This window comes from Carassius carassius, chromosome 21, assembly GCF_963082965.1.
Source record: "Carassius carassius chromosome 21, fCarCar2.1, whole genome shotgun sequence".
Taxonomy (NCBI): Eukaryota; Metazoa; Chordata; class Actinopteri; order Cypriniformes; family Cyprinidae; genus Carassius; species Carassius carassius.
The window spans coordinates 2,904,200-2,926,409 of NC_081775.1; the positions used below are offsets into that span (position 1 = coordinate 2,904,200).

Here is a 22,210-nt window from a genome sequence, read left to right on the forward strand (position 1 = left end):
AAAACACCACAATACCCTTATATTTCTATACCTTGTACTTGCACTCCAGGATCTCGGGACCGTTGATGTCCACCTCATAGTATTCACTGTCCTCGTGGCTGTCGCGATCTTTCTCGTTGTCCAGAGCGGACTGGCGCTCTTTGCTGGCCTGGAGTTTGCGGACGGCGTTGAGGTTCTCGGTGAGACGGCTGACCTTCTCGTGCTGCTCAGACAGCGCTCCATGAGCCTGCTCCAGCTGCTTCTGAGACTCCTGCAGGGTCGACAGCAGCGTCACCTTCTCCCGCTCCACCTGGAGAACAGAAGACGACACACAAGACATGAATCGTTTTCATCAGCACCAAACAATCGGTTTGATCCCACACTAAAGCCTGCCTTGGACAGTCATCACCTGGAGAGATACTGTGGAATCTCTCTTTGGATGGGATGAATATTATTTAGTATTATGATAATACTTCAAACACCACACCAGCGGCAACTAATTTCAGTGAGCTTTGAGTTATTGTATACTGTATTGCAGGACAAATGCATGTGGCACTTGTGGAAGGGCAAATGAAGAAGATGTTTTTAAGACTTGCAGACACTGTGAAATCTGCAGTCTCTTTCACTTATAATTCAGTAAAGGCAGAACCTCCTTCGAAAGCATGATAATTACAGGACTTGCTGAAACGAGCAGCGGTGTGTGATCTGTGTTAACCTGTACTGACACGAGCCAAAAATGTGGCTGTTGAGATGGGAGTCCACACATATGAATTTTTGGCTCTGTACTGTGGTTTGCGGTTAACAGTTTAATTGTCTATTTTGTTGATGTCAGTTACAGTGCAACTGTAATACAAAAACCTAATGATACTACACTGACTTGACCTTTTTTTATTATGAATTTTGGGACTCAGATCAGAACTGTTATGATGTAAAAATAAACTGCAATTGTTCACTTTTAAACTTCTGTGATTTCTAAGCTGACATAAGCTAATTTGTGACATTAATAATGTGAACGCTTTTGCACAAAATGTTTGATTTCACATTCTCAAATCAGTCTTTCATTGTAACTTAAGTCTCAAATGGAGGTTAAGTGAAAAAAATCTTGTAATGTAAAATGTATGCAAAAGTAGAAGCCGTCACTACCGGTCACAGATGTTTGTGTGTTATGTTCACTTGAGATGTTTGTATGGAAAATAATGTCATTTCAGCTGCTCATTCATCGTGTCTGGAATGGATTTCTTGATTGATCAATAGCAGTTCAAAGGTCACGAGGGTCTGATTACCATAATGGCTAGAAGGTGCTGCTATCGTTCTTCTGGTATTGGTGAACGGAGTGGACATCACCGCTGGACAGCGCAGTATGCATGAAGACGACCTGTACGAGGTCAGAGTTTCTAATGTGACTTCCTGACAGATGGCTGAACTAACAGCTCATTGTGTCAGATGAGGCAGGCGCTCAATGCTACTTCCACTAATAGGATTTAAACAGTCCAGCTGTCAGCCAATCAAACACAGAACTACAGACTATGAAACTTACCAACTTGTTATTAGTGCTGAAATGTGCTGTCTGTGAATGCCCTTATGTGACACATACACACGTAGGCTACACACACACACACACACAATGCATAGACAGAGCGCCAGAATCCAATTCTCTTAAGCGCTTGAACTAACAATAAACATCCCAAAGTGCCAGTTTTGTCGATTATCCTCATAAGAGCAATCTTAAATGATTTATATAAAGTCTAAAATGAACAAAAAGAGTTGTGAGAGAATGAGGCGAGATCCATAGACAGTATATAAACGGTGAGATCCGCGTGTCTGTCTGCTCTTAAAGGGACAGCAGCCAATAAAGCTTCCTGTCAGTAAAGTTAAAGAACAAAGGGAACAGAGAAAATGACTCGCTGCTCTTGACTAAATAACTTTTGTAGCTTTAATAAGGATTAACTATTTAATTTATAGTTTATGCAGTGCAGACTGCATATAACTTTGATAACTTTATTAAATTTCTGTATATTTCCTAACTGTTAAGACAGGAAGGGCAGGAGTAAACATGACATTTATTATGGGTTTATGTTAGCATTGTTTTAAGTTTACTTAAATTAAAAACTGTTATTTCTAAAGCCTAATAATAAATGTAAAAAAAAAAAAAAAAAAAATCAGTAGCTGCATTAATATCAGTAATACTGGCCTTCATTCATAAAAAGATGTCATTTAAACAAGTATTTAAAATATACTGTCTTTATGTTGTTTCTACATTAATTTGATTAACTGTGAAATTATTACATTAAAAAATATATTAAAAACGTACAAAAACATTTCTTTTTTTATTGCGATTAATCACAGAAAAAATGTGTGATTAATCTAGTTAAAGTTTTTAATCGATTGACAGCACTAATATATATATATATATATATATATATATATATATATATATATATATTTTAGGGATGTGCACGGATAGTCGAACATTCGAATATTCGTTCTGCTCTAATTATTCGATAAATAAAAATGATATTCGAATTTCGCAAAAAAAAAAAAAAAGTTCACAATAAAACCTAATTTGGTCACTTTCTGTGATTCTCCACGGCATATTTGAAGGTGTATGCAAGCAAAAAATAATTAATGAATGATTAAGGGGCCATTCGCATATCGCGCCTAATAAGGCGTGGAAAAGGCTATGCGCGCCGCTTTCTCCTTCTTTCCAAAGCGCTCGGGCAGAAGCGCTCCTGAGGCGACGCGTTCTCTCCATGAAGACGGAAATTTCAGCAAAGGATAAATGGATTTGCAACACAAAAAAAATTGCTTTCAGTAGCTCTGCTACTAAATTTATTTCAAAATGGCAATCCATATACAGCTATGATCAGCTGTTCCTTCATCTTGGCTGAGCTTTCAACGTTGTTACAGTAAAGGATGAAGCTGAATGTTTAGTTCTTGTCACATGACCCGCGTTGCGCTTGTGGCATTCTGAAAGTTGAGATGTTTTTAACTCGATGCTGTGCGGACGCGCCTGGAAAAAACGGGACCGCGTCGCACCGCGTGCGCATCGCGACCGCGTGCGCATCGCGACCGCGTTGCTTCCATTATGAGCGCACATACCGCGCACCTACATTGGAAATAACGAACTTGAGCATGCAAAAGACGCGATATGTGAACGCCGCTAAAAGAACCGCGGTCTTCTACAGTACTTCAAATATGCCGTGGAGAATCACAGAAAGTGATCCAAGAACATTGTTGCAGCATCTCTCAAGCAACGAATAAACACCGCTAACTTGGAGAATGCAGTGAAAACTCCTCTTCTCGCGTCTGCCCTAGACCCTCGGCACAAACATCTCAGGTTTCTCGATGAAAACATGAGAGAAGAAAGAAAAAAAAGAACATTTCCCTTGATGCGAGTGGTGCGGATGCAGTCGCCACGATGAAGAAGATGCAATGCTCACTCGTCGGAAAAGGCTGAGCCAGTTCTCCAGCGAAGGATTACAGAGAGTCCAGCCGAGACGAGTGGGAACAGTTCTTGCTGGAGCCATGTATTCCACCAGATGAGGATCCCATTCAGTGGTGAAACGAAAACACGAAGCGCTTCACAAAACTTATTCGCTTAGCACACCGTTATTTGTGAGTCCCGCCAACGTCTGTGCCGTCAGAGCGTGTTTTCTCCGCGGCCGGCCTTATTGTTAACAGACTAAGGAGCCGACTTTCCCCCAATCATGTTTACATGCCCGTATTTCTTAACAAGAACATTTGAAACAATAGAAAAAAAGCAAAAAAGATTTGCTGACAGTTTAAAAGTTAAGTGTAAGCTACATTCTGTACAATAGCCTAATTGCTGCAGGCTGCTTTACGTTTTTTCTTTGTTCACTTGTTTTTTTTTTTTTTTGCTTTTAATCTGTACTTTTGTTTGTTTGCACGCATTGTTAAAGGTTTTCAGCTACAAAACACGATGTGTAATGTTCAAGCTTATTGTAAGCTTGTTCAAAATGACGAAAACAAATGTTGCTGAAAAATAACGTCTGACTCATTAAACTTAATTTAAATAAACGAATATTCGTTTTTGTGAGCTCAAATATTCGAATGTGATATTTGTGGAAAACACCCATCCCTTATATTATATATATATATATATATATATATATATATATATATATATAAATAAAAAGAGGCGGAATCCATTGACATGGCAAGAATGTGAACAATGGATTTTTAACTTTTTTGGACCAGAAGAATGCCTTGGATTCTTCTTTTTTTGCAACATTATTTTTCATTTAGTTAAGTTTTTAACAAAAACATTTATCTGAATTAAACAATAATGAAGTTATTTTATAATGACAGTACATTAAAAGCTTTGAAAATAATTATAAATCAACTATATATATATATATATATATATATATATATATATATATATATATATATATATATATATATATATATATATATATATATCGCTTCAGTTTTTTTTCAGAAAGATGCTGTGGTAACGTTATTATTTTAAGATTCGTTAAAATTCTGAAAAGCTTAAAGAGCTTTTTTATTTTAAAACATTTCAAATTATTGAATAAATCTGTATATATAAAATCATTTATTTTATAAGTGTCATGTTTGCGATTTTTTTTTTTTATTAATTTGTAAACTATAGCTTCCGACCTTTAACTCAAAACATTATCATGATTTAACAACACTGATACGGCTTCATTTATTCAGAAACACAACTTTCTTAGCAATACTGTATGTGTGTATTTTACTTTTGTTTTGTTAGAAGTAGGCCAAAAGCGCCTCCTTTTTAAATAAATTGCCTCACCAGAGGGGCATTAGGACCCGGAGGCTGCCGCTGCTGCTACTCTAGGCACTAGTGACTGTTGACAACACATGTGTTGCACACCGAACACATCTTTTACATGCGTTCTCAAATCAAATACAGCAATCCAAAACAATGAATCAAATCATCATTCAGGCAAAAGTGTGCTTTAAGAATGACCACACTGCTGACGTGATTAATCACTAGCACACATGTGAGGTTGATTCCGATGTCAGTCCGATAATACTATGCATCCCAACTAAAATTTGTTGTTGTCGAGTAGTCGTTTGACCTCATGAACTGCAATAATGTGGTTTGACCAGTGTGGCTCTGTAGAGCAAGACCTCCTGGATGCAATTCAGAGTAAAACCGGCCGAACCTGAAGCTGCTGAGCGGTGTTTGGATGAATATGTAAATATATGCTGCATGCTTTCCTCTTAATAATGAAAACAAACTAAAACTGACAGCAGTGAGAAAGCAGCAGTTAAGAAAGCATCTGCTTACAGTGATGTGGATGTTTGCACACACTCTGCCGTTCAGTAGTCCAGTAAAGTCCAGTCACCTCACATTTATTAACAGTATATAGTGCTTCATGTAATTGATAGTCTTAAATCAAGCAACTTTACAGCATTAAACATGAAAAACCAGAGTCAGTGTCGCTTTCAGTTAGAATTACAACTTGATTCTCTGTTATAAAGCAGCTTTTCAGTGTGGAGTTAGCTACTTATAAAAATCTTTATTCTAATTTCATTAAAGCGACTTTGGCTTTCAGAGATCAAAGTTTGATCTAGCTCAGGACTGTTTTGATTATCTTAACCCTATAAGGCATTTTAAAATAGATTATTATGTGAATAAAATAGCTATCCAAAAATAAAGGTAAAATAGAGTATTTTCAATTACCTTTATTTTGTTTCTTCCATATGACTTACAAAAGGAGATGTTCGGCAGAATGATGCATCATTCAGTTACTTTTTCATATAGCAAACTAAAAGGTGAAGAAGAGAGTTTCTCTATCTGACATTTCATTTTGTGTGTCAAATTTATTTACTTGTTAACTGTAAAACAATTGTAATTAAACTTTATTTATTTGTTAGAATGTTTAACTCAATATTTTAACTAATCATTCTAATAATTGTTAGATTAATCGATTATCAAAATAATCATTTGTTGCAGCCCAACTAGGTATATTATTAACATGCCTCCATAGTACGCCACATTTCTGCCTTTGAGTTTGCCCTATTTCTTGGCAGTCAACAGCAGATATTGTAGCCTACTTTGGCTGTCAATGATGGCACCTGACTGAACACAGAGAATCCGGCAAACAGCTCAACATCTCACCTGCAGCAGCTGTTGTTTGAGCTTCTGGATCTCGGAGATGTTGAGCTCATTCAGCAGATTGTCCACGAGGCTGGACGAAGGGTGGAACAGCTCTCCTTTTTTGGGCGTGGAAACACGGTTGTCGTTGCTGTCGATCTTGTCAAAGCCATTCTCGTAGACATGGAGGGGTTCGTCGTTGTTGGGCTCGAGTGAGGTGTCGTCGCTGAACTTCAGCCCATCGAGGGAGATGCTCAGAGGACTGTGATACATCGAGTCTCCGATGGTCATGTACTGAGACAACTCCTTTCTCAAGGCGGCCTGTAGTAACGGACACCAAAGAATATCATTAAATCAGACCTCAGGGTGGACTGAGAACAAAACACTTTCTGAAGAAACCCAAAAACTCACTGCCATGGTGCTTGTGCTGTGGGCGGCTGATCTTTGGTTTTCTGGTTTTTCTTGAGTGGGTTTAACATGTTACTAAGCAACTACGGAGGAGTTATTGGGGGTTTCAACCACCCTCATGTCAAGTCCTTAAATATAAATAGGACTGTTTTCCTCATGTTATCCAAAAACGTCCAAACACACAAATGTAAATGGCACACACAAGTTGTTTATTAATGTAAATGTGCAATGTTTGCATTCTCTTTAATTTAATTATTAGAAATGTGCCTAAACAATTAGCTAGTGAGTGAAATCCCAATTTATGATTCAAGTTCCTTTGTGACTGTGAAATGTATGCATTTAGCAGATGCTTAAGTGACTTACATTGCATTCAGGCTAATAATTTTCTCCTAACATGTGTTCCCTGGGATTTTAACCCCTAACCTCTACCACTAGAGCTACAGGAACACTTAATTAATGAAAGCATCCCATCCCGGCCACCACAAATTTATAAATACACGTAGAAACATGGGGATAAGTGATTAGAGACAAAATTTACATGTTGGGGTGGAGTAACCCTTTAAGATCTGGTATTTAATAGTATCATCAGTTTGACTGCTCTGACACTATTGGATGAGAAGAAAACGTAACCTTAACTGAATAATGACATTACTGCTGATCGCTGAAATAAAGTTGTTAAAAACCGACAAACTTTACAGTTGTTGAACTGAATCGACACTGAACTGGTTTGAGCTAGATCTAAAGTCTTTTAAGATCTGCTTTAAAGCAAATATGTTGCTCATTTTGCATCGCCCTGCACAAATTTACCTGTACTCACATCGGTGTGTTGACTTTATATGTGATCTACTCGCGCGAATAATTACATTTGTGTCTGGTGTGAACATACCATTAAACTACACTGGTGCACTCTACGTTTGATGGTGGAAAGATAAATGAAACAAAGATAAATTTGTCCTCCAGTATTCAATCGTTCCCAGTGTTTATTTATTTTAATAGAAACTATTTTTGACTTCCAGCTCATCTTATGGAGAGGTCACACTACCCATAATATCTAGCTGTAAATAATAACAACATGTCTTGCCTTCTGCTCCCTCTCAGTCTTGATGGTTTCCAGTGCCTCCCCAAGCTGCCGCTCAGCGATCTCCTTCAGACGGATGGCGTCTTCCAGCTGGCTGTTCAGAAACTGGGTATCTTCCTCCAGACGACGGATTTCATGTTTCAGACCCTCAAACTCCACCTACAAGACATTATCACGGTCTCCAGCTGAAACTCCACTGATGGAACTCATACTGATTACGGCCGGCAGCTGAATGTTACCTGGCTCTGCTTTAAGACCGAAACGTGCTTCTGCAGGGTGATGTTCTCCTCCTCGAGCTCGCTGTAGTCCTGCAGCAGACGCGCCTCTCTGAACTTGAACTCCTTGATGTCGTCGCGCAGACGAGACCTCTGCAGCTCCACCATCTGACTGCTCTGGAAAACAACAGAAGCAGCTGCTGAGTGGGTTCTTTCAATCCTGTCAAATATGATACACATTTAAAACCGATGTGAATTTATGTTAACATGTCATTTATTCCTGTGATCAAAGCTGAATGTAAGCACCATTACTCCATTCTTCAGTGTCACATGATCTTCAGAAATCACTCCGATATCCTGATCTGCTGCTCAAGAAACATTTCTGATTATTACCAATGCTGAAAACAGTTGTGCTGCCCAATATTTTGTGGAAACTGTGATGCATATGTTTCCAGGATTCTTTGATGAATAGAAAATAGAATTTATTTGGACTTGACCTTTCTGTAACAATAAAAATGTCTTTATGGTCACTTTTGATAAATTGCATTCATCTTTGCTGAATAGAGTACTCCTCTCTTTCAGTAAATGATCTTACGGAGTCTGACTGAGCCCAGGCTCTGAATCAACCCTCTCGGGTTGTGAATGGTTGCATGCCTTGCTCTAATCAACCACACTTTTATCCTTTGACCCGCTTGCTTCGGTTTAATCACTCCATCTGTACGCCTCCCTCTCTATCTCTCCATCTTTGCACCATCTGCTCAAAACACATTTCATTTCACCTTTGGCTCATTAATCCCGTCCAGAGGACTGTGCCATTAAAACACACCATCTCTTGAACACCATCTGTCTTTTTGTTTATTTATTTTTGCATTGATTTTCTAATATAAAGGTTTATATTCTTCATTTCCTTTTAATCTTTTATTTTCATCTTTTTCTGTGGTAAAGCAGAAAACACTGTAGAACAGATACTGGTTTAGTGTCAAAACATAAGATTATTATTATTATGTCTTTTTGAATTCATTAAATGATGATAAAAGTTGGTCAGCACAACAAGTCATTTATTGTTGAATTGGATATATCTGGTCTCTGTGCATCCGTACAGCATTATAAAATGGGTTTATGTATTTATCTTTCCTCACATTCAGTTTCATCACAGTTTGTGTTTGTTGGGCGAGGTATGGCACATCCAGTCAGTGGTGCAGACAGAGGCGGGACACTTGTCCAACCCCCGACCCCTATAAATATAAAGCCAATTTGCTAAATGTAATACATCTGCGGCTCACAGTTTCAGATTTAAATAGGGTTTTTCTGCATTTTTCCAGCAAGTGTGTCAGCAATATTTCAGGTTGCACAGATATTAGGCTTTACTTGAAACCATTGTCATTGGCGACACAGAGGGAAAAAAAAAAAAAAAAAAAAAAAATTTGTACATTTTTAATATTTTTTTTTATGTAATAATTTCGCAGTTAATCAAATTAATGTAGAAACAACATAAAGACAGTATATTTTAAATACTTGTTTAAATGACATATTTTTATGAATGAAGGCCAGTATTACTGATATTAATACAGCTACTGATTTTTTTTTTTTACATTTATTATTAGGCTTTAGAAATAACAGTTTTTAATTTAAGTAAACTTAAAACAATGCTAACATAAACCCATAATAAATGTCATGTTTACTCCTGCCCTTCCTGTCTTAACAGTTAGGAAATATACAGAAATTTAATAAAGTTATCAAAGTTATATGCAGTCTGCACTGCATAAACTATAAATTAAATAGTTAATCCTTATTAAAGCTACAAAAGTTATTTAGTCAAGAGCAGCGATTCATTTTCTCTGTTCCCTTTGTTCTTTAACTTTACTGACAGGAAGCTTTATTGGCTGCTGTCCCTTTAAGAGCAGACAGACACGCGGATCTCACCGTTTATATACTGTCTATGGATCTCGCCTCATTCTCTCACAACTCTTTTTGTTCATTTTAGACTTTATATAAATCATTTAAGATTGCTCTTATGAGGATAATCGACAAAACTGGCACTTTGGGATGTTTATTGTTAGTTCAAGCGCTTAAGAGAACTGGATTCTGGCGCTCTGTCTATGCATTGTGTGTGTGTGTGTGTGTGTGTGTGTGTAGCCTACGTGTGTATGTGTCACATAAGGGCATTCACAGACAGCGCATTCTCTTTTGTCTTGCCGCGCTTGAAATGTTTAAAAGCATTTAAATGAATAAGAGCGTGATCATATAATGTAAAGCTAGCCAACGGATGGCAGAAAATACGGATGCTGCGTTAATTGTGTTAAATATTTTGACACGTTAAACCAGACAAAAATTAATCGCATGTGTTAACGCGTTAACGTTGACAGCAATAATATATATATATATATATATATATACATACAAGTATAAAGAGTAATATCACATTTGTGATTATGCTCACAAACTAAAATTCAGTAAAATGGATATGTGATATTACACAACTATCATATCTTACAAATATAAACGGAAAAAAAAACTTTCATAACTTGTAATTATCAAAGCATTCTAACCATATTCTAATAGGCTTCATCCCACAGTGACAGCTTTTGGACTCTCAATACGTGTTTTAGTTTGTTTTCTGCAAAGTGAGTGATGAGTATGATAATATCAGCTTGCATATCATTAAAACAACAATTACAAAACTATCAAAAGCTAAATGTATTGCACACCCCTCAACTAATGCTTGGTTGAAACATCTGTTCCCTTTATAAAGTCAATCAACAGAGCACATCTTGATTTGTCCATTGTTCCCTCTCTTCCCATCAGAAAGTGCTCCGGATTGACATTGCTGGGGTTTTCTTGTGTACAGCCCTCTTCAACTCACCCCATATCTTTTTGATTGGATGCTGGTGCTCCTTCATAGAAATCTGTGAGGTTTAACTGACTGTTGCTGTCAGGAGGAGTTTTAATAATTTGAATGTGTGTACCATTACACACGTCATGAAAGCATAATTAGCATTGTCCCAGCCTTAGTGTTAGGGTTTATAATGTTATATATATATGCTGGACGCTTTCGTTTCAAAAGATATAAACTGAACTATAAAGTTTGCAGTTTATGTAATAAACAAACTGACAGTGGTGAGAAAGCAGCAGTTAAGAAAGCATCTGCTTACAGTGATGTGGATGCTTGCACACACTCTGCAGTTCAGTAGTCCAGTAAAGTCCAGTCACCTCACATTTATTAACAGTATATAGTGCTTCATGTAATTGATAGTCTTAAATCAAGCAACTTTACAGCATTAAACATGAAAAAAACCCAGAGTCTGTGTCGCTTTCTTAGTTGATTTTCTGTTATAAAGCAGCTTTTCAGTGTGGAGTTAGCTACTGAATCTTTTTATAAGTGGGGAAAAATATAATTTCATTAAAATTATAGTTTGGTTTGCAGACATCAAAGCCGTTTTGATTATCATAACCATACAATGTATTTTAAGAGAGAATATGTTGTGAATGAAATAGTTTATCCAAAAATAAAGCATCTTATCAATTACCTTTATTTTGTTTCTTATCCATATGACTTACAAAAGGAGATGTTCGGCAGAATGATGCATTATTCAGTTACTTTTTTATTTAACAAATTAAATGGTGAAGAACAGAGTTTCTCTATCTGTCATTTCATTTTGTGTGCCAAATATATTAACTGTAATTGCATATTTTTTTCAAAAGCTGAAGTGATTACCTTTATTTATTTGTTAATCAAAGTAAAATAATCAACGATTAGTCGATCAATCCTTCTAATAATTGTTAGATTATTTATTATCCATATAATCGTTTGTTGCAGACCTACTTCTTATTTAATGTATTCCTCAGCATGTGAGCATCCTAACGGTCCAAACACAGGTGGAGACTGACCTCTCTGAGTTCCTGAGTGATGGTGGCGAGCCGATCGTTCTCGGACTGGACGTTGGTCAGCATGTTACGTGCTTGTCGCAGCTCAGTCTGCAGCTCTTGCATGCGCTGCTCATAATACGCCTCCTTACATGCAGATTCCTGGATCAGCGACTCCTCGCGGCTCTCGCCATCAGCTGCCACCTTCTTGTGGTTGGAGTGGGCCTGTCCAAACGCCTGCACAACGCAAGCAGGATACAGAGATTAGAAGAAACAAACCGTATACCATGCAAACTCTGCACTCAAAAGTGTGAAAATCATATACTAGAACCAATGCAGCAGCAAGTCAAGCCACTTTTATTTCTATAGCGTTTCATAAAATACAGACAATTTCAAAGCAGCTTCACAGTAATAAACAGGAACATAGCAGAATCACTGCAAACTTCATGTGACAAAAGAGAAAAAGAATGAAACTTCAGCATTCTCAAAACTATCACTTTTTCATATTTTGCTTGGTGCGCAGAAACTGCTCGTTCATGTGCGCTCCAGGTCTTGTCATATTAAATATTGTTACTGTCATGTGTACAGAGGTGAACTAGAAGCTCTTTCATGCGATTTGAACTATCCGCTGCAATACAACCTCATGCATAAAACAGCGCAGTGACTGGATCAAAGATTTCATTCTCATAAATAATTCTGAGAACAGCTCTGAAAACTGATGACGTAGACGTGTTCTCTCCAGCCACAGCAGCCAATCACCACTCCAGATTACTGCATGCACCTCACTTTTTGTGATATTGATTCAACTGCTTTTTGAACTGGAAGAACAAAAACACTTTTTCCATAATAATAGACATAAGTGCTGCTGTTGTTTTTACTCATGCAACCTCAAAAAAAAATCTTATAGGTTTCCATCACACTAAGGCCCGGTTTCATAGACAGGGCTTAGCCTAAGCCTAGGATTAAGCCATAGTTCAATTAGGACATGTAAGCAATTTTTATAAACATGCCTTAGAAATAAGCATTACTAGTGTGCATCTTAAGACAAAGCAAAGGCACTGGCCTCTTTTAAGATCAGTTAGTGCAAGTTTCTTTCAGTTGAAACAACTCAGATTTGCATTTAGTCTAGGACTAGGCTTGAGCCTTGTCTGTGAAACCGGGGGAAAGTGTACGTTTTTAACAATGCTGAATTTAATGAATTACTTCAGGGTACCCCATGTAAGTACAGTATATTTTAGCACAATTAGTATATGTTTTTTTTTACTTTCACCTTGTCAATTTTTTTTGACACCTACCTTTCATCTACACTTGTTATATATGTATGTTAATATATTAAATGACTAAATGTGAAAGATTAAAATATCTCAGCAATCTGCCGTTACAGAGAGATTGTAGTATAGTGCTACAGTGCTATCAGCTGCAGTCTAAGGCTGCTATTTTATTTATTTTTTATCATCTCTATCATGGATACACTCATACTACATCTCAGCTCTTTATCACCATGGAAGTGTATTATTTGCACACATTTTAAAGCCTTTCTAAACCTTGCAAACTTTTTTCCTCGCACGCTGTTCTAGCGTGTGGTTTTCTGAGCGCACACACCTGAAGCGCACACTCAAGTTCTCTTTCATGTCTTTTTGTGCTTTAACTGTCAGAAACACACAAGGTTCACATAAACACAGTAGGGCTGTAGCTATCGAATATTTATCGAATATATAAATATAATATATAAATCGAATATAAAATGTGTTTTTGCTGAAAGTGCAATATTAATTATGCAAGAGAAAATAAGACTCCTGGGTCTCTTAAAATGAACAACTAAGTTTCCTTTTTTAGAAAGATTTTTTTTTACTTTTTAAATGCATAGAATGCAATGCATACATCAAAAATAAACATTTAATTAGTACCCATTGTTTCTCTGTCTGTACTTGTACTGTGAACAATGACAAGAAAGTTGACAGATGAATTAAGTGCCATTCAGTTGGGGATTTAAATAAAGCTTTTTCTGAGATTAAACATTAAACACATTAAACATTAATTTAATTTATCTTTTAATTATTGAAAAATAAGCAAACTTAACTTTTTGGTAAACAAATGGGAATTACTATTAAAAGTAAAACATGGAAGAAATGTTGTGTGATTAAACCTTTTTTTGTAGTAGGCTATGTACATTCTGCTGAACAATAGTAACACAGGACTTTTATTTTGGCGGGTTGACGTACCTTTACAGTTCTGTGTATGTGATGTGACGCTAGTTTTACTCAAATCAAACGGTCAAATGCTCATGAAGTGACTGTCAGAGCAGTTCTGGAGATGTTCCTCATGTGTTCACGTCTTATTTAGTGACAGCAGACGCTGAAATCACCGGAGCGTCACGCGCGCTTCAGTGTGTGTTAATAAAGGAAGACGCGCTTCTGCTCCATTCATTAACACAGACACGCAGAACATGCAGGATTCATATTTAAACAGACTGTCCCGGCTTAATATTTACAGATATTAGTCCATATCGTGATTTGATGTAAGTGCAATGACCTATTTTTGATTCATTCAAAATTTGGCAAATTACGTGTCATTCTGCGTTAAACTGTAAAAATCGGTTTTTATGACTGGATTCCGTGATTCCCTCCGTGTTTTCGGCATCGAGGAAATCACAGGGCCCTAGTTGTGGTGTGCCAGCTCTATCTTGCAATGGACACACACCACGACGTTCTCTTTACGTTTCCCTGCGTCCTCAAATCAAAACACTGCTGACTCCTTGTGTCTCCTTCTGCTTTGTGGGTGACGTAAACGCGTTGTGTCACATTAAACAAATCATTGTGAAATGGCGTGAGATTTAAAATAAAGTAAAAAGAGTCTTCGAGGCAGAGGAATTTGCCTCGATCATTTTTTGTAATCTAGTTACTCGAGGAATCGTTTCAGCCCTAAAAGACAGGAGGTTGTGTCTTAATTGGGAGAGGGAAAAACATTATGTTGGATCCGTGCATTCAGTCTTAAAGTGATAGCAGTCTAATATATCTGCTGTTGTCCTTGCAAAAATCATTGCTTTTGACTGAATAACTTCTGTAGCTTTAATAAGAATCAAAGCATATTATTTCATTTATGCAGTCTGATTATTAAATTTGATTAAATTTCTTCCTTGAATGCTACGGTTAAATAGACCTACTGTACCTGAAAAAGAAAAAAAAAGCAGTTTATTGCATTTTGCAAGATTTCTTCTACTATCCGCCCTTTCTTAAGCCTAAATGATTTGTAGTGTTTTTTTTGTTTTTGTTGTTTTTTGCCATGTAGGCCTATATTTTGGGAAATTAATTTGTACTGCTCACTAATTTCCAAACCTGAGAAAGAATCTGCCATATAGCCCAACCCAAGTTTCCCCCAGGATTGGGCTGTGGTTTAACGGTATGTACCATGTGATGGTAGACATGCCTCGACTAGAAGAGATTCTGCTTTATCAGGTGTTTGTGCAGATCTCAGCAGGCAGGACTTCTTCATGTCATAGCAAAATAGAAACAATGAGTAATAGCTGTAGAACATCTGTTAGACTGAACATGGTGATTATATGGTGTTTATGTTGATTATGACTTGCAGCAATGTCACAACCTGCCACACTATAGTATTCAACTAATGTCTATCAAAAGCACATGCATGTCAGCTATTTTACATTAGATTCATGTGTAGCTCATCTGACATTTCCAGAGCCTCAGAACAATCCTTATTATTACTTTGTTTAGTTTTAAACTTGTGATTCATCTTTTTTTTTTTATGGTTGGCTTCATAATGATGATTTTGGTCATCATCTTGGACGAATAACAGTTAGTCTTGGTCTTATAGCCAAACTAAATTCTGCACCAGCTAGCGGTTCCTAACCAGCAGAACAAACTCAAACACCTTCTGTTGGACTAGACTTTGGTCAAAATGGGATCACACTATTCCTACTTCAAATTCACATGAAGTATGTCAGGCCTTTAGTGACTTACAGCGAGCTGTTAAGGAGATGAACAGCAAAAGGCTGGTATGGATGCACAGTGTTACCCTGAATATCAACTCGTGCTTTAACAGCTGTGAGCTCCTAAACTAACGGTCTATAAACCTCCCACATTGATGGATAACCTGTTTGCTATGTGGGACACCTGCTAGCAATGGGACCACTCCTGAGTTTTTCAACACAATGAAGAGAACGCTCTTAGCGTACCGCAGTTCTGTTGTTCTGCTGTAGGGACGGAGAGCTGGCTTGACAAGTACAACTAAAGCCCACTAACCCCTTCCAGGATTTTCTAAGCAGTAACTTTCCAATAAGTTTAAACAGATTTTTACCTTTTATGGGCATTCTTTTATAAAGACTAATGTTTTTAACTTTAATTTTTTTAATGTTTGCATCAACTTTTGTCTCAAATTCTTCTTACCAAATTCAGTTAAAATAGTAAGACATTATAGACCTGTTACCAATCAAATTAAATCAGGATCAACAAAATGTGTTTTCAATGCAGAGGTGACAGAATCGGTATCTGAAGAGTCATTTGGATTCATTTACACAGACTGTTTAATGCAGGACAAGTGCAGCTAACCTTACGCTTCCAAAACAAAATGTTTAATTTTTTTTTTTTTTTTGGGGGGGGGGGGGGGTTATACTTTAAAATCAGCAGCACATAACTGCATGAGTGAGTCATTCATTTAACTGTTTCGCTCAAACGGCTGATGCATTTATTCACGAAACACAGTCGTGTGTGGCCACGAGATGCAAAACAGTTCTGCTCTGGCTCGGTTTGAAACTATCTTTGTTGGCGAAAAGCAACAGAAACAGGAACTGTACTACGATTCGATTCGGACACGGACATGTACGGTCATCATTTTGCTCAAGGTGCGCGTCTAATCGGTCAAATACACAACAAAATGTTTAAAAATGCTGCGCTTGGTGATTTTTAATGTATACATTTGTTGTCAGTAATGAATGGATATAAAAAGTTGATAATGAAAATAAGCGTGTAACAGTAATTTGGATCCGTGCGGCTCTTAAAGTGACAGCGGGCTATATTTACATGAACATTTTCATATAAACTAAAATAAATACAAAACTAAAGCAGAACTTAAACTGAAATGAGATATTAATAATAAATGGTATAGTGAATAAATGAAATAATCATACTGCTTGAGACTTGCATAAAATAACATTAAAGCACAGTTTGTTTAATTTGTATCTTTTTATTCTATTGTGTTTGTTACTTTGCTTTTTTATCACTGACAGTTTAAAGGTCCCGTTCTACGTGATCCTATGTTTTAAACTTTAGTTAGTGTGTAATGTTGTTGTTAGAGTATAAATAAAGCTCAAAGTTCAATGCCAAGTGAGATATTTTATTTAACAGAATTCGCCTACAAAAAATGACCCGTTTGGACTACATCCCTCTAGTTCCTGCAGTAATGACGTCACTTAAACAGTTTTTTGACTAACCTCCGCCCACTTGAATACACAAAAAATGGGGCGTGGTCTTGTTGCGCTCCGACGGAGAAGAGGAAGAGTTGCGTTTGTGTTTGTCGCCATGTCGTCGAAACGCTCTTATTTTCATCTCGGAGTCCAATCACCTTTGTTTGGGCTTCCCAGGGACACTGTACTTGGAGATTAATGGTTACAATTTATGTTTAACTCGGTTCCCGAAAATTATAATCCACATGTAAACTATGTGCAGCACATTTTGAGATTTAAAATAAATTAAAAAAAAAAAAAGAGGCATTTTTTGTAATTTTGTAGTTGTCATATACATGTTCAGAAGTGGGTTGTGTTTATGACATTAACCCATGCACACCGTGAGGCATCATGTAAGCGTGTTGTGAAGCTCATGCTAGAACGATGTCCTCTGCACTTCTAACACCAGCTCCACATGACTCTGTGAATTCAAAAATCAGAAATGACCCGTTTTCTTCTTCCGCCCAGACGAGGAGAAGAACTTTATTTTCACCACCGGTCCAACTTGACAACACTGTTCTCCCGGTTCACAGCCATTGCAAACAGCGCAGTACATGTTTGAATATCTCACATCTGCACTTCCACACCTTGCTCGCCCTTATAATGGTAATCTGATGTGTTTGGGATTTCAGGTGATGTTTTCTCAGCCTGATTTACTAGTATTTTTAAACAGGTCCTGTTCACAAATGATCACTAAACTGTAAATAAGAACATACATGTGAGAGCTTCTGCACCCCACCAATAACCAATAACCCTGCTTGTCCTGTTAAACTCGAACGATCCTCAAGGCAATGTAGGTCAAGCTGACTGTGATCAATGAACAGAAGGAGCTGCGAAAGAGAGACATAGTCTTCCAACAACAACAAACAAACACATGAAAGTTCAGACTAGAATGAACTGGTTTTGATAATCTCCAGGGCTTGTCACAGATAAATGATAACAGGCCTGTAGCCACAACATTATTTGTTGCTAACTGACCCCTAGCACTTCCTCATTTACACAATAGCAGCAGCGTGCGGACTCAGACTCCGTCTGATGAGAGACCGAGGCGTGCTTATCTTCTGCATGCTCCACATTCCTCTGAAGGTTGCACCTCGCTCGGCCGTTGAGGCGGGACACAGACTCCCGCACTAATTCAAAAGCAGGCCGGTCACATGTCACAATCACTCTGAGCTGCAAGAGTTACAGTCTACTCATTACACCACTCATGACCTACGTCAAATAATAATGACAGAGAATAACAACATAATAAAGAGCTCATTCCACGAAGTGACCATGTCTTTTCACTACAGCAGCTTCACAATGTCTGCTTCCCTGTCAGTCAAACACACACAGATAACACACACACATCTGCAAGAGGACACTTTTACATACACTCAAGATCATAAACATCTTAAAGACATCTCATAGAAAACGCCATACTGCAGATGAACAAACACTCTTCAGGAAGCAGACATCAAACAGACGTCTCGTGATGGGCGTGTGCTATCAGGGCAGATTTACACACATTATGGTTTTGTGGTCCTACATATATATATATATATTTTTTTTTTTTTCTCTTAAATATATGCAGGCATGTGTTTGTATTCATACATAAATATACACAGTATACACACATTATGTAAACAAAAAATATATATATTTTGGATGCGATTAATCGCTATTAAACGTTTGACAGCACTAATGAGAGAGAGCGAGAGAGAGAGAGAGAGAGAGAGAGCTTAGTACTAGAAACGGAATCAAATATATGAATTTAGGACTTAGCCATCTGCTCCATCAGATAACAATTTTTTTTTCTTTCCTACGACTGCGGCACGCACAGAATTATGGGACATCGGAGGAAAGTGACGCATTTATGAAAAATTTGACCGGTTGAAGGAATCATCGGATAGGGACCGTGTTTTCCATCTTTCTGGCTCATCTAATAACACAATCAGTATTTCATCGTGTTCAAAACCAGCTCGAGGTCATTCCTTCATATCAGACACACAATGGCGTCATTTCTCCGTTATCAACTACTCAATGGCGTCATTTCACCACATCTATCACGATTTTTATTTTTTTATTCGCCCTGTCGTCGACATAACGACAGCATTTCGACGCCAGTTAACACACAATGTCAGCCGCAGCGCCGCGATCGCGTTACCTCTCTGAGCTGCTCCAGCTCCTGGCGGACGCTCTCGTGCTCCGCCTCCAGCTCGTCGAACTGCTGCTTCAGCTGCTGCTTCTCCTCCAGCACCGCGAGCCCGTACTCCGCCGCCTGGATCTTCTCCCGCGTGGTCTCGGCCAGCTCCCGGGACAGCCGCTGCACCTCGGCCCGCGTCGCGTCGCGCTGCTGCTCCGCGGACATCTTTATAACGGCAGACGCGTTCAGATTCTGCTGCCCGCGCACCGCATGATCGCACTGTCGCCCGCCGTCACTAATAGACTCCTGCCGGTGTGTGTTTCAGAGGAGCTCGTACTGTGTTTGTCCTAAAGCAGCGCCATGACGCGGATCCGTCGCCTCCGCTCCTCTCTCCTCAATAACATGAGCGGAGGAGAGGCTGTGCTTCACTGAAGGAGCTGCCAGAACGGGGCTTTCCTTGACTGACGAGAGGCTTTTTGTGGGAGATGTAGTTTAATCCAGCGCCTTTTGTGATGTCACGAATGGGAAAAAAAACTCGTTTCCCGTCATTCACTGTGGTTTGCCTGCGGATACCGGAAGCTAGTGTGAACCGGCTCCCTGCGTGTGACGTGGAGGTCTCCGTTGAGTTCAGTGGACATCTCTATTATTATTATTATTATTATTATTATTATTATTATTATTATTACAGTTATTAAACTGCACAGGGTTATGCTACAATAGCTCAAATGATGTGGCTTATTCCGGTAAAATAAAATAAAAATAAAAATAAACACAATCAATAACATACTCATAACTCAGAGGCTCTTCCACAAACGCGACGCATAAACGAGTCGAAAAGAATAAAGGCTGTCACTGCGTCGGATCTACTAAGAATAGCGAAATAAAGCTTCATGAAGCTCCGAAGCTTTTCCCTGGTTAAGAAAATTATAAAAATCCCTAAATATCGACAACAGCGCCATCGGCTGCCTCCTAAAACGCACAGCAGCATTGACGTCTGGAAATATAATGCATATTTTGTAATAATGACAAAAAAATCTTAAAGGGGTCATGAGCTGCCTTTGTTTTTGTTTGTTTTTTGTACTGTTCTCTGTGGTCCACTTATAATGTTATCAAGATTTTTACATCAAGAAACAAGAAGTAATAGACTATTTTCTGTCCTGGTTTTGCAGTTTTTTTGACTAACGACAAAAGTTTTGAGTTCTGAAACTTGTGAGTGAGTGAATCAATCAAGTTTGTTAGCGGTACTCTTTGAACTAAGAACCACATCTCACAAACGTGTATAAAAAAAGTGAATATCTTATACTTACTGCACATATTACATGTAAAAATGTAATGAGTAATGACATAACGTGTGACCCAAGTTGACTTACACATTTTCCAACGGTACAGCCACGGACCCTCGTATATGTGAATATGTCCCAATAATTAGACCTGTGCTGTGTCTGAAACTGTAAATTATTTGAGGGAACAGCCATTTGTAGTGTTGTCTGAAACCATAGTGGACATTATCGAGTGCACTTATTCAATCTCATGCAACGCAATAACAAATGTAGAACCGATGTACACTCAACGGCTAGATAATATCCATAATGCACTGTGAGGATTGTGCCGAATTAAATCCTGCGTCATGGCATCTGCAGCTGAATCATCATCACCATTCATTCATTAACTGCTTGTCCAGTATGTGTACAGCGTAATATCATACAGCTATATATTTCTTTTAATTGAACATTAAGAAGTTAAATAAAATATTATACAGATGCTGGTCATATAATTAGAATGTCATCAAAAAGTTGATTTATTTCACAAATTCCATTCAAAAAGTGAAACACGCAGACTGATATATTTCAAATGTTTATTTCTTTTAATTTTGATGATTATAACTGACAACTAAGGAAAATCCCAAATTCAATATCCCAGAATATTTGAATATTACTTAAGACCAATACAAAGAAAGGATTTTTAGAAATCTTGGCCAACTGAAAAGTATAAAAATGAAAAGTATGAGCATGTACAGCACTCAGTACTTAGTTGGGGCTCCTTTTGCCTGAATTACTGCAGCAATGCGGCGTGGCATGGAGTCGATCAGTCTGTGGCACTGATCAGGTGTTATGAGAGCCCAGGTTGCTCTGATAGTGGCCTTCAGCTCTTCTGCATTCTTGGGTCTGGTATATCACATCTTCCTCTTTACAATCGTTGCCAAAAGTTTTGAGAATTACATAAATATTGGAAATTGGAAAAGTTGGTGCTTAAGTTTTTATAATAGCAATTTGCATATACTCCAGAATGTTATGAAGAGTGATCAGATGAATTGCATAGTCCTTCTTTGCCATGAAAATTTACTTAATCCCAAAAAAACCTTTCCACTGCATTTCATTGCTGTCATTAAAGGACCTGCTGAGATCATTTCAGTAATCGTCTTTTTAACTCAGGTGAGAATGTTGACGAGCACAAGGCTGGAGATCATTATGTCAGGCTGATTGGGTTAGACTTGACATGTTAAAAGGAGGGTGATGCTTGAAATCATTGTTCTTCCATTGTTAACCATGGTGACCTGCAAAGAAACGCGTGCAGCCATCATTGCGTTGCATAAAAAGGGCTTCAAAGGCAAGGATATTGTGGCTACTAAGATTGCACCTAAATCGACCATTTATAGGATCATCAAGAACTTCAAGGAAAGAGGTTCGATTCTTGTAAAGAAGGCTTCAGAGTGTCCAAGAAAGTCCAGCAAGCGCCAGGATCGTCTCCTAAAGAGGATTCAGCTGCGGGATCGGAGTGCCACCAGTGCAGAGCTTGCTCAGGAATGGCAGCAGGCAGGTGTGAGCGCATCTGCACGCACAGTGAGGCCAAGACTTTTGAAAGATGGCCTGGTGTCAAGAAGGGCACCAAAGAAGCCACTTCTCTCCAAAAAAAACATCAGGGACAGATTGATCTTCTGCAGAAAGTATAGTGAATGGACTGCTGAGGACTGGGG

The 22,210-nt window shown here is 38.1% G+C and overlaps 1 protein-coding gene across 2 annotated transcripts in view; it reads right to left on the bottom strand.

The window, feature by feature from the left end:
* The window catches only part of zgc:171572 (protein bicaudal D homolog 2), a 32,662-nt gene extending 12,920 nt beyond the window's left edge, over positions 1 to 19,742 (bottom strand). The window contains exons 1-6 of one of the 2 annotated variants that reach the window (XM_059503023.1): positions 19,258 to 19,742; positions 11,678 to 11,890; positions 7,814 to 7,966; positions 7,578 to 7,733; positions 6,113 to 6,409; positions 32 to 289 (exon numbers count right to left, since the gene is read on the bottom strand). In XM_059503023.1, the coding sequence (XP_059359006.1) occupies positions 32 to 289; positions 6,113 to 6,409; positions 7,578 to 7,733; positions 7,814 to 7,966; positions 11,678 to 11,890; positions 19,258 to 19,461 (1,281 nt within the window). In that variant the 5' untranslated portion in view covers positions 19,462 to 19,742. The remainder of the gene's footprint in view (positions 1 to 31; positions 290 to 6,112; positions 6,410 to 7,577; positions 7,734 to 7,813; positions 7,967 to 11,677; positions 11,891 to 19,257) is intronic. The other variant, XM_059503022.1, reaches the window with a different exon arrangement.
* Positions 19,743 to 22,210: the final 2,468 nt, after the last annotated feature.